At 42.8% G+C, this 12,153-nt stretch overlaps 1 protein-coding gene across 1 annotated transcript in view; it reads right to left on the bottom strand.

Moving 5' to 3' along the window:
• The window catches only part of RIPOR3 (RIPOR family member 3), a 55,126-nt gene that overhangs the window by 13,397 nt on the left and 29,576 nt on the right, over positions 1 to 12,153 (bottom strand). Inside the window, exons 11-15 of the mRNA XM_044663829.1 lie at positions 9,113 to 9,239; positions 5,129 to 5,689; positions 3,484 to 3,620; positions 1,820 to 1,934; positions 635 to 770 (exon numbers count right to left, since the gene is read on the bottom strand). Coding sequence (XP_044519764.1) covers positions 635 to 770; positions 1,820 to 1,934; positions 3,484 to 3,620; positions 5,129 to 5,689; positions 9,113 to 9,239 — 1,076 coding nt within the window. The remainder of the gene's footprint in view (positions 1 to 634; positions 771 to 1,819; positions 1,935 to 3,483; positions 3,621 to 5,128; positions 5,690 to 9,112; positions 9,240 to 12,153) is intronic.

The raw sequence follows: 12,153 nt of genomic DNA on the forward strand, positions 1-12,153 counted from the left end.
GACACACTGGAGGTGTGGAACACAGAGGGCCAGCTGCCTGCAACACTCCCAAGGGCTGCCTGAGCCAGATAAAAATGTAATTGGGAAATATTTAACAAAATAAATAAAAATACAACAGAACATAGATAAAGTTAACATGTGATTTTCCAAGGCAATATGTGGAAATTTGAATGCACATTTTAATGGTCCTGTTTCTTTTTGACTTTGACACCACTGATCTGTATCATATCCTGGTGATGGAACTAAAGAAGTTTTTCTTCTTATACCTCAGGCCCAACATCACCACCAAACAAAAGCTATAAGGGCAAGGTTGCACAATTGAAAAAAATAAACAGTAGCATCAGGGTCAGAAAACCCAATTGGGTTCTAGTCTCATTTACTAGGAGACCTCATGCAAGTTACATAATAATGACAGCTCACAAGTACGCAGCACTTTATAGCTTACAAAGTATTTTCCCAAGTGGCCTGCCCCTAACACCACCCAGATAATAAGTAGCTGAACTAGTGACTTCTTTGTAGATGACTGGGCCCAGGGCTTTCACTGCTATCCTCCTAAACATAAAAGGTTGCCTTTACTGTCATCTGGGAATTCCCATCGTTAATGAGCAGGTGTAGATTCCGTGAGGCTACATACGCTCATCAGCAGACGTAGCGTTCCTGACCTTCTCCACATCGAGAACAGACAGCTTCTCCAGAATCTCTTTTTGCTGTGATACTTCTTTCAGAAGGGTCTCCTGGACCAGTCTCGACAAGTTGGGGCACATCAGTTTCTAGAAAACAGTCCATGTTCCCTCAGGGACAGAGCTAGTAAAAACCCATTTGAAACCATGGCCATTCTTTGAGAGACCTGGACCTACCCTGGCAAAGCCTCCAAAATGATTTTATTCTTCAGGGTTAGAGGTGGCTTTTAGATCACTGATAATAGTAATAATAAATATCTAGAATGTATATAGTATATTAAGATTTGTAAGTGCTTTACAAATATCATCTCGTATTCTCAAATCAACCGTAAAAGATAGTACTATTATCCCCATTTTACAGATGAGCAAATGGAGGCAGACAGAGGCTAAGTGACTTCCCCAGATATTAAGCATCTAAGGCAACATTTGAAATCTTGCGTTTCTCATTCCAGGTCCAGTGCTCTAGCCACCAGGCCACCCAGCTGCCATTTTGGATATGAAATGCTCGGTATAAATGGAAAGAGCATAATTTACATTACCCTCAAAGGAATCTGGGCCCATGACCTTAAATGTCATCTAACACACCCTTAGTGTTGTGCAGATGAGGAAACAGGTCCAGACAGGTGACCTGGCCCAAGCGGAACAAGTAGGACCACAAATGATAATAAAGACTTGTCACTACCCAAATCCTGTATTTCAGTGGTTCCCAAATTTTTTTAGCCTACCACTCCCTTTCCAGAAAAAATATTACTTAGCCCCCTGGAAATTAATTTTTTTTTAATTTTAATAGCAATTAATAGGAAAGATAAATGCACCTGTGGCTATCACCGCTCCCTGGATCGCTGTAGCACCCACCAGGGGGCAGTGGCGCCCACTTTGGGAATCACTGCTGTATGTATTTCCTCTCACTTCCTCAGTACCAAACCACACCTTCCTTTTTTCCCTTTGTATTACCAACCAACCAACCAACCAACCAACCAACCAACCAACCAACCAACAAACAGGGATCCTGTCATTCATTGTATCTGTATCTCCAGCTCCTAACCCATCAAGGTGCTTAATAAATGCTTACAGCTAGAAAATCCCCCCATCCTCCTCACTCAGCATTAATGGTCAGTTGCCCAAGCCCCATGATTTACCTGTAAAAGAGCTTTGCAGACATGGAGATGAACCACCAAGAGCACATCAAGCTCATGAATTCCTGCTGTGAGGTCTTTGGTTGGTGCTTTAAGAGACTGAGAAGTCCCATCATTACTGAATTGGATGTGAGAAAGAAACTGGTTACTTTTGTTTACCATTCCTCCTCTTCCCTATACTGCTTTGTAGGCTAGAATCCAACTCTGGGCCCCAAGGATATGTATGTACCTTCTGTGATGATCAGTCACAGTCCAACACACAGTAGAACCCTGACCCCAGCTTCACAATGTCACTGGTCCTCTTCAAACATTGAAGGGCAAACAACAATAATCATGTGCCTGCTGTATGTAGAACACTAACCTGGTCTCTGAGAGAGACAGACAAAGAAATGGAGAGAGACCAAAATAGAGAGAGAAGGAAGGAGGGAGGGAGAGAGAGCAGAAGAAGAAAGAGAAAGAAAGAAAAAAAGGAAGAGAAGGAAAGAAAGTAAAGAAAAAAAGAGGAAGAAAGAAAGGAAGGAAGGAAGAAAAGAGAACAAAGAAAGGAGGAAGTAAAGGAGAAAGAAAACTAGAAGGAGTTATGAAAAAGAGAGGAAAGAAGGAAGGAAGGAGAAAGAAGAAAGAAAAAACAAAAAGACGTCCAAAAAGAAAAAGTATGAAAGACACTTGAGTTGGGAATCTAGAGGTTGGTAGGTAGGTGGACTTATATATGGAGGTCTTGAGGGGAAACATGGTATTTATAATGAAAAGAACTCTAGACTTAAATTCAGAATCCCTGAGTTTGAGTATTAGTCTTGCCCCTCACCATCTTTGAAGCTCGAATAGTCACTTTTCCTCTGTGGTCTTTAATGTCCCCTATTACATGAGTGTTGGACACTAACATTGTGCGAGTTTATGAGCCAAGCCAAGCCCTGGCTGTTTCCAATAAAGGCAGAGGCAATAAACTCATTGTTAGCCCTAGGCCTTATACATAAGTTGCTTAATAAGAATTTAGTCTGGCCCCTGTTACAAACTGAATCAGAGCATTCGAATGAGAAGAAACTTTAAGGGCGTGTGGTCTAACTCATTTTATAGGAGGAAAAAAAAAGCCCAGAGAGAAGTGGTTTGCCATACAAATGAACAAGTGGTGAACCAATATCACCTACTTTCAAAGCACAGCCAATCACTGGTTTGAACCTCAACAACTTTATCTCCAGGACACATCATCCTGAGGCCTGGCCATGGAAGAAGCTGATGCAAATTACACAACAGACAAATTTAGACAACAGGAACAAAAAACAAACAACCCACTTAGAAACGAATTCCTATAATTCTGAGGGACTTATGAGAAAGAACGCTATCCACATCCAGAGGAAGAACTGTGGGAGCAGAAACACAGAAGAAAAACAACTGTGATCACATGGGTTGATGGGGATATAATTATAGATATTGACACTCTAGAGCAAATAGTAATAATATGGAAATAGGTCTTGATCAATGACACATGTAAAACCCAGTGGAATTGCTCGTTGGCTATGGGAGGGGGGAGAGAGGAAGGGAGGGAAAGAACATGAATCCTGTAACCATGGGAAAATATTCTAAATTAATTAAATAAAAATTTTCAGAGCATAAAAAAAAAGAAATGAATTCCTAGTGGAGAAGAACAGTCCGGAGTGGGGTCTACTCACTTTATGCTGTGGGCCTGGCTGCTGCCAAACAGGGAAAGCTCATCTGAGTTGAGGTCAGCATTTAAAAAGTCAAAACTTTCCAGTATGGTCTCCATCAGACTCTCCATGGATGAATGCTCCTGGTTACTGGCCTTCGGCTACCAAGAAAGGGGGAGAAAGAGACTTCAGAGCAATATTCCCTCAGGAGATCAGGAACATTATCCAGCAATCAGACAGTCTCTCTAGCAGCAAACAAGGCTTATTGACTAGGAGATCAGGAAGCCCTGAAACAAGGCAGAGAGGCTGGACTAATCCCTTCTATGAAGGATTGTACAAATAGGCAAAGCACTTGCCTGTCTAGGGGAGCTGAATGACAAAGGGCGGATGTACCAAATAGTAATAAGGGACTTCTAAGACGCTTCATGAGGCATTTTTATTCACAAAGACCTTGGGAAACAAGACTGGTATTTATTATCCCTGCTTTACAGATGATGAAACTGAGATTCAGGTGTTCTGCCTATGGCCACAAAGTAAGTGCCAGAGTCAGGAATCAAAGCCAGGATTCCTAATCTCTCATTGCCACTAGATCCTACGACCCCCTCAATCCACACAGAGTGCTGAAGGAGGGCTGCCGCAGCACTAGAATTCTGTATGTGGCTGATAGAGACAAGCAGCAGGGTAGAGAGGAGGAAAGAGCAAAATCAATCAAGGCTGGGGTTCAAGTCTTGCCTCAGATCACTGGCTGGGTGATCCTAGGCAAATCACCTAACCACCTCAAAGAAGATCAAAGTTGTGGAGGATAGTGGGGCAGCTGGGTGGCTGAGTGAATGGAGAGAGCCCTAGAGAGGAGAGGTCCTGGATTCAAATCTGGCCTTAGGCACATCCTAGCTAGGTGACCCTGGGCAAGTCACTTAACCCCATTGCCTAACCCTGACCACTTTTCTGCCTTAGAACCAATACACAGAATTGATTCTAAGATGGAAGGTAAGGGTTTAAAAAAAAAAAAAAAGTTTCTGAGGAGGTGATGATTTGCCCTGGCAGAGGAAGCCCTGTTCCTTACAGTTTATAGAATGTCTTCATGTGAGCTTCTCAAGGGCAGGGGCTGGTTTTTTGGATCTTTTTGGATGTTCTGCGCTTAGCATAGTGTCTGGCACATTACTAAGTGCTTAAAAATGTTTACTTATTGATGCTCATTTCGTCCTTACAACAATGCCCAGTAGAGAGGGCAGAAATTATCCCCATTTTACAGAAAATGAAACTGAGGTTTAAAGTGGGAAGAATGCTCAAGGCAATAAGTCTCCTCCCACCCCTAGTCAAGAGCACAACCTCCTATACTCCATAAGTGTTTAATTAAGTGTTTCTTGGGGAAACAGCTAGGTGGCTCTGTGGATTGAGAGCCAAACCCAGAGACCAGAGGTTCTGGCTTCAGACACTTCCTAGCTGTGTGACCCTGGACAAGTCACTTAACTCCATTGGCCTAGCCATGACCACCCTTCTTCCTTAAAACCAATACACAGTATTGATGCTAAGGCAGAGGGGAAGGGTTTTTAAATAAATATTTGCTGATGAATGGAATGCGATCATGGATGGGCAAACTCTTTGGGTCCCTCAAGCACTACATAAATATAAGTTGCCTTTCTCGCGCCGGCAGGAAGACAAGCCATACCTTTAATCGGTCCCTGAAGCAGAGCACCTGGTCCTCCAGCTCCTGGAGCTGTGTCTGCCCAGGCTCCATCGCCTTCAATAAATCTAAAACCTCCTGCAGGGGTTTCTCGGCAGACTGGCTGTGGCCGTCTGTCCCGTCCTCGGGCTTCCCTTTCCCTGCTCTCTCCTCCGGGAGCGGGGGGCCGGGCAGCTTCTTTGGGTCTCCGGCACCGAAGTCCAGGGGGCTGCCTTGCTCTTGGTGCCAGGCCCCGGGCATCAGAGGGATCGAGGCCTCGTCCAAGCATGGAGCGGAGGACGCCTGCTGCTCCTCTTCTAGGGTAACGCCGGGGCCCAGCCCGAAGTGGGGGAACCCAGCCTCTGAGGTAGAAGCCGAGGTCCCGGTCTCCGTCTCCCGGGGGTCGTCTGAGCTGAAAGAGTCGGCCTCCGTGGTCTCGGGCCTCTCCGGGCTCTTCTCCTCCAGAGGCATCCCCAGGTCGCTCTCGGACAGGTAGCTCCATAAGGAGCGGGTCAGGGTGCTGTTCCTCCGGCTAAGGTGGCCCTGCGGTGGCTGCTGGAAAAGAGACTAGGAAAGGGGGGGAGGGGTGAAGGAAGGCTTCAGGAGCTACAGAAAAAACACTTCCTGGGACTATAAGCACACAAAGGTGGCACTGGCTCTTGGGTACCTTTCTCATCACGGCTGGTTATGCTCGTTGTCCTTCGTACTGGAAGAGGATCAAAATGACATCACTATGGGGGTAGCTGAGTAGCTCTTTGAGAAGAGAGCCAGACATGGGTTCAAATCTGACCTCACACACTTCCTAGCTGGGTGACCCTGGACAAGTCACTTGACCCCCATTGTCCACCCTTACCGCTCTTCTGCCTTGGAGCCAACACACGGTGTTGATTCTAAGATGGAAGGTGAGGGTTTAAAAATTTAAAAAAGGAACAAATACTGTATATTGGCTTCCCCGCTCTCTATCCACTGAGCCACCTGGCTGTCTGACTTTCAGTTCTGTCCATTGAAAACTTCATCATTGTACTACCATCCTGCTGATGAGTGAGCCTCTCTGAGCCTTGGAAGAGATGTATAGCCTTTCCCCAAGCTAATAATGGAGCCTTCATAGCTTGATGGGGCCTACCAGCATGGGCCTCTAGACCAGTGATGGGCAAACTTTTATAAGAGGGGGCCAAAGGAAAGGAAATGCTCGTCTGTCAGTCTGTTTCTAAGGCAACTCTTTTGAAGTTTCATTATACTGTATCCTCATTGTATTTTTCAGGTTAGGAATGTCACCTGGTGGGATAGAACATTTCAGGGGGCTGCATCTGTTCCCCCTGCTGTAGTTTGCCCATGACTGATCTAAAGCACAAGATCCCAATGGGAGGTGGTGGGTGGAGAGGAATGAGAAGAGGAGTTTCCTTTGGGTGGTCGACCTGGTCCTTCTCTATTAACCAGAATTTTCTATACTATGCCTCGATGTACTCTGTTCATAGCAGACAGGAAATGAGTGTGTTTGTTGAATTCAGTCAACTCTCAACTCTCCTAGATAACAGTTTATTCCAAGTTATAGAGCTCACAATGCATTTCCCAGCCTGCATAAACAGAAACATATTCATCCAACTTCTGTGCCCTGAATCAGGAAGAGAGTAGAAATTCCCCAAGAAGTTCTTTGACATTTTTGTCTCCACAGTTTGCATTCCAAACTGAAATTACTTCAGGCCTCTTTCTGCCCACAAAGAAACAACCCCTGCTCTCTGGAAGGTCCCCCAGCTTTCAGTCCGGTGGGCTGGGTGGGAAGGCTGAAGGGGGAGGCTCCGAGGGAAGGTAAGGCCATTGTTATCACCTGGACTGGCCCTTTCAAGGTGACGTGGACCAGTTTTCTACTAAAGCAGCTTTACTGTTATCCCAGAAAGCAGAGGAACCAGATAGAAGCCAACTATTCAGAGCGAGGTCTGATGCCAGCAAAGGTAGAAGGTAAAAGAAAGGACTTCAAGGTCTTCTTGGGCCAACTTCCCACCTGGTGCACCAAGACCTCCTCCATAATCCCTGACAATCATCCAGCCTCTACTTAAGCACCACTAATGACAGGAAACTCATTTTCTTTTGAGGTGGCCCATTGAGCTTGGTGTGTCAAAATTCGCCAAAAAAATGAGCATAAACTCCAGTGATGAGTCACTTCAAGAAAAAAACCATAATTTATGATATTTATAGTTTAAAAAAACAAAAATGTATCATTATAATATATAACTGTATTTAATAAACCAAACTAGGTAAATTAATATAGATAGAATTGTCATCTATAGTGCACAGTGTCTACACTACACTACAGCAAATGTTTCATCTGCGGCATGCGGCCCCATACTTCTCTGTATGCGGCCCACTTGGGCGTGTCATCGAAAATGGCTATGCATGCGTGTCACAGGTTTGCCATCACTGTTCTAAGTATAAGATTCTTCCTAGCATCAAATCAAAATATGACTAGCTGTAACTACCACAATCGTTTTATCTCACCCCTTGGGCATGGAACAGTGTCTCCAACACAGTGAAGTGAAAATAACACTGAAGGGGAAGGTAGGTTATTTAGTGGATTGAGATTGGTCTAGGGATCAAATCTGATCTCACTTTTTGTGACCCTGAACAAGTTACTTGCCTAGCCCTTATCACTCTTCTGCCTTAGAACCAATGCACAGTATTGAGTTTTTTAAAATAATAATAAATAAAATAAAATGGAAGGTGAGGAAGGAAGGAAGGAAGGAAGGAAGGAAGCAAGGAAGGAAGAAAGGAGGAAGGGAGGGAGGGAGGGAGGGAGGGAGAAAGGAAAGAAAGAAAAAAGAGAGGGGGAGGGAAGGAAGGAAAGAAAAAGAGAGGGTGGGAAGGAAGGAAAAAGGAAGGGTGGGAAGGAAGGAAGGAAGTGAGGGGGGAGGAAGAAAGGAAAGAAAGAAAAAGAGAGGGGGAGGGAAGGAAGGAAAGAAAAAGAGAGAGAAGGAGGGAGGGAAGGAAAGGAGGAAGGAAGGAAATAACAAAAGTCAGAAGAGGTCAGTTCGAACTTGGTAGCTCTGCCATTTAAAACACTGATGACCTTGGGGAATTTACTTCATCTTTCCAGGTCTCATTTTCTTTGTCTGTAAAGTGGTAATGTTGGGCTAGAAGGCCTCAAAGAACCTTTTCAGCTCTATATCTATGATGCCCGCTTTCTTTTTCCCATGTGATGAAGATAAAGAGAACTATCGAGGTTGAAAACAGTAGTAAGAATTGTGTTAGTCTAAAACTGGAGTTGGAAAATACTAGGCTGGCAACATGCTGTGCAGATTTAACACTAGCCTGTATGCCTTTCTTTGGCATCCCAAGATAGCGTTCGGGTTTTAAACGGAAAAAGTTTATTCTTAAAGACTGAAGCTACAAAGCTTCTTCCAGCCACCCTCTTGTTGAATGGGGGAGGAGATGAAGCTTTCTGTTTATCTGAAAAGAGGCTTCTGAAAATAGTGGGGTAGAGAAAAGTGGACATGGGCACTCTGCAACCAATCTAAAGGTCCAGGCATTCAGAAGACCTGCCTGTTTCCAGAGTGAGGTCAGAGTACTCCAGTTGGAGTGGCTTTGGAAAGGGACATCACAAAGAGCTTAAATTGGAGTACCAGAAGGAAGTGACCCTTTTCCCCGAGAATCCAGAGTGAGTAGGTGTGTGTTGGCCTGGCTCTTGGAAGGGAAGGTGGCCAGACCACACATGGCTGGTGCCTTCTCTTTCTCTGGCCCTCTCTTCATTTTAAATTATTCATTAAGATTCAGCCTCCAGAGAATTATAATCATACCAGTGCTACTTCTCATCTTTTCTGTTCTCTGGACTCAGATGGTCATGGCTTCTTCACAATTAGCAGGATTGGGATCAGATTTAACTGCTGTACTCATCGACCAGTCCAGGGAAGGTACCCATAAGGGTACTGTGTGCCAAATGGAAGAGGGGTGGGGGGATTGGAGGGTGAGGGGAGGAGAGAAATTATCTCAGATACTCACAAGATAATATTTTTCCCTGAAGCTGGGGGTACTTGGAGGTGTCCAGTTATACAAAGAGCCTTTTCTGCTACCCACAGAAAATTTGCTGATTCCAGGGGACACCAAGAAGCTCTCCGTGTCAAATGGGCTGGGAAGGCAGAAGAGAGAGGTCTGGGTGTTAGCCAAGCCTCAGGGACATCTCCATTTGCAAAAAAAAAAAAAAAAATTAAAAATGAAATAAAATAAAAAAGATATTACTAGAATTTTAATGTTTCACATAAAACCTCAGAAGCCCTTCTAGATTTATCTGGACCCTTCTGAACTATAACCATACCTTAATTATACCTTAAAGGTATAATCACTAGATAACTAGGTCCTTTGGGGGAAACTAGATGGCAAAGTGGATAGAGCACCAGGCCTGGAGTCTGGAAGATTCATCTTCTTGAGTTCAAATCTGGCCTCAAATATTTACCAACTGTGTGACCCTGGGCAAGTCACTTAACCCTGTTTGCCTCTATTTCCTCATCTGTAAATAATCTGGAGGGGGCAACTAGGTAGCTCAGTGGATTGCCTTGCCTTTACTGCTCTTCTGCTTTGGAACCAATACACAGTATTGATTCTAAGATGGAAGGTAAGGATTTTTAAAAAAAAATTAGCTGGAGAAGGAAATGGCAAATCACTCCAGTGCCTCTGCCAAAGAAAACCCCAAATGGAGTCACAAAGAGTCAGACAGGACTGAAATGATCAAACAACAAAATATACTTTTATACATTTGTGTACGCACGCACTTATTGTCTCCTCCTGACTAGAATTGCAGATTGTTTTAAGAATAAAAAGTAAAATACCTTAAGTAAAATATTTATTTGAAAGCAAAACTGCCAGTTAATAACAAAGTAATAGACCCTAAAGTGGTATGCTTCAATTGAAGAACGGCTGAACAAATCATGGTATAGGAATGCAATGAAATATTGCCATAAGAAATAAGAAATAAAATAGGTTTCAGAGAAACCTGAGGAGATCTCTAAGAACTAATATAGAATGAAGTAAGGAGAATCAGAATAATTTGAGGGAAGGGACTGTTCTACTTGTGTCTCTCTGACTCCAGCTCCTAGCACAGTGCTTGGCACAAAGCAGACAATAAATGCTTATTGATTTCTCTAGCGTTTTGAGGGTTTATAAAGCATTTTCCTTACAACCACATTCTACTAATTGGGTAGACCTGTCCCCATTTTTCAGGTGAAAAAGCTGAGGTTCATAGGATTAAGTGATTGATTTGTCTAGTGTCACATAGCTAATTCAGTGTCAAAACTGGGATTCGAACACAGATCTTTTGACTCCAAATCCATTGATCCTTCCAATATGCCTCACTCCTTTGATATTATGACTAATGCTTCTTTCACTTGTTTTACAGATAAAAGTCTTGCCTATGTGGAGAGAATGGTTCAAAGATGTATGTTTGGAACTGTTTTTATATTATTAGAAATATCTCTGCAATGCCCAGTTCTCTCTGCAATTTGAACTTGCTTCACTTTACTGAGACCAAATGCTTTCACAGTCATTTTCTCACGTATGTCTCTTAATAGGCAAGAGAAGGTAAGCAAACAAGTAACTGAAGAATCAGAGGCCTGGAATTAGGAGGCTTGGGAGTGCCACATAACTCTGCCACTAATATAGTTAAGAGCCAAGACCAGCATTCTTTTCCCTGCTGCCTGTGTGAAGCAAGAGTCCAGCAGAGCTGCTAGGCCTTGGAGGGGGCACCCTAGAATGGTTTCCTTTTAATGTTTACTGCCACCAGGGCTTTAGATGGGGATAATAAATAGCACCTACTTCCCAGAATTGTTAGGAAGCTCAAATGAGATATTTGTAAAGCACTTAGCTCAGTACCTGGCATATAGTGTAGGTACAATATAAATACTAGCTATTATTATTATTATTACCATTATTATTATTATTATTACCATTACAGAGTTGATGGGCTAAGGGAATAGAACAAGACAAATGTGAAAATTGGTTTTTTCCTGACTACTGTGCAGGTGGGAAATTTGCCACACCTGAGCTACATTCCCAGCATCCTTTTAAGTTATGTGCTCACTTGACATACGGGGTGGGGCTTGGGAGACAGATTTGGCTGAGACCCACGCTGCGGGGCTCTTTTTTGGGAGCTTGTGCTTTGCTTTGGTAAAGTGCTGCAGGTGTGAGTTTTTGGCTCTTTGCTTTGTTCACTTTATTGAAAGAATCCTTTTGCTTTTCTTTTCCTCCTCTTTTTGTTTATTATTAAATTATAGATATTTTTAAAAACACGAGGAGTATTTATTCATTTTTAATCCTACACTACATATATTTATTACAATTTTTTTCTTTTTTCAATAGTATTGGGAGTATGGGAGAGAAAATCTGTTTTAAAATTTCTATTTAAAATAAATTTTTAAAAAAATTTTTAAAGCAAAGTTGCTCTTTTGTGGTAGCAAAGAACTGGTAACAAAGTAGGTCATCAACTGAATGGCTACATAAACTATAGCACATGAAGTTAAAGCACTATTACCCTGCTGTAAGAAACAATGAATATGATGGATACAAAGATACATGAGAAGACTTATACAAACTGAAGAAGAGTCAAGAAAATAAAATATCCAGTTTCCACAACAATAAAAATAGATTGCTTGCCTTCTCACAAATGGAGAGGGGCTAGAACCTCAGAAATTTTTTTAAATGGTTGCCAAAAAATTATTTGTATGTAATTGGGAAATAGTTAATAAACTAAATGAATTTTTAAAAAAACAATGAAAATAGGAAGAACCATCACCGACAATTCAAAATGAATGCTATACAACAGTTAGTTGGCTTAGTGGATTGAGAGCCAGGCCCAGAGACAGGAGGTCCTGGGTTCAAATTTGGCCTTGCACACGTCTAAGCTGTGTAACCCTGGACAAGTCATTTATCCCCATTGCCCAGCCCTTACAACTCTTCTGCCTTGGAACCAATATACAGTATGTATTCTAAGACAGAAGGTGAGGGTTTGAAATAAATAAATGCAGCGAATTACCAAAAACAAATCTGGCCTC

The sequence above is a fragment of the Gracilinanus agilis genome, chromosome 2 (assembly GCF_016433145.1).
Source record: "Gracilinanus agilis isolate LMUSP501 chromosome 2, AgileGrace, whole genome shotgun sequence".
Lineage (NCBI taxonomy): Eukaryota > Metazoa > Chordata > Mammalia > Didelphimorphia > Didelphidae > Gracilinanus > Gracilinanus agilis.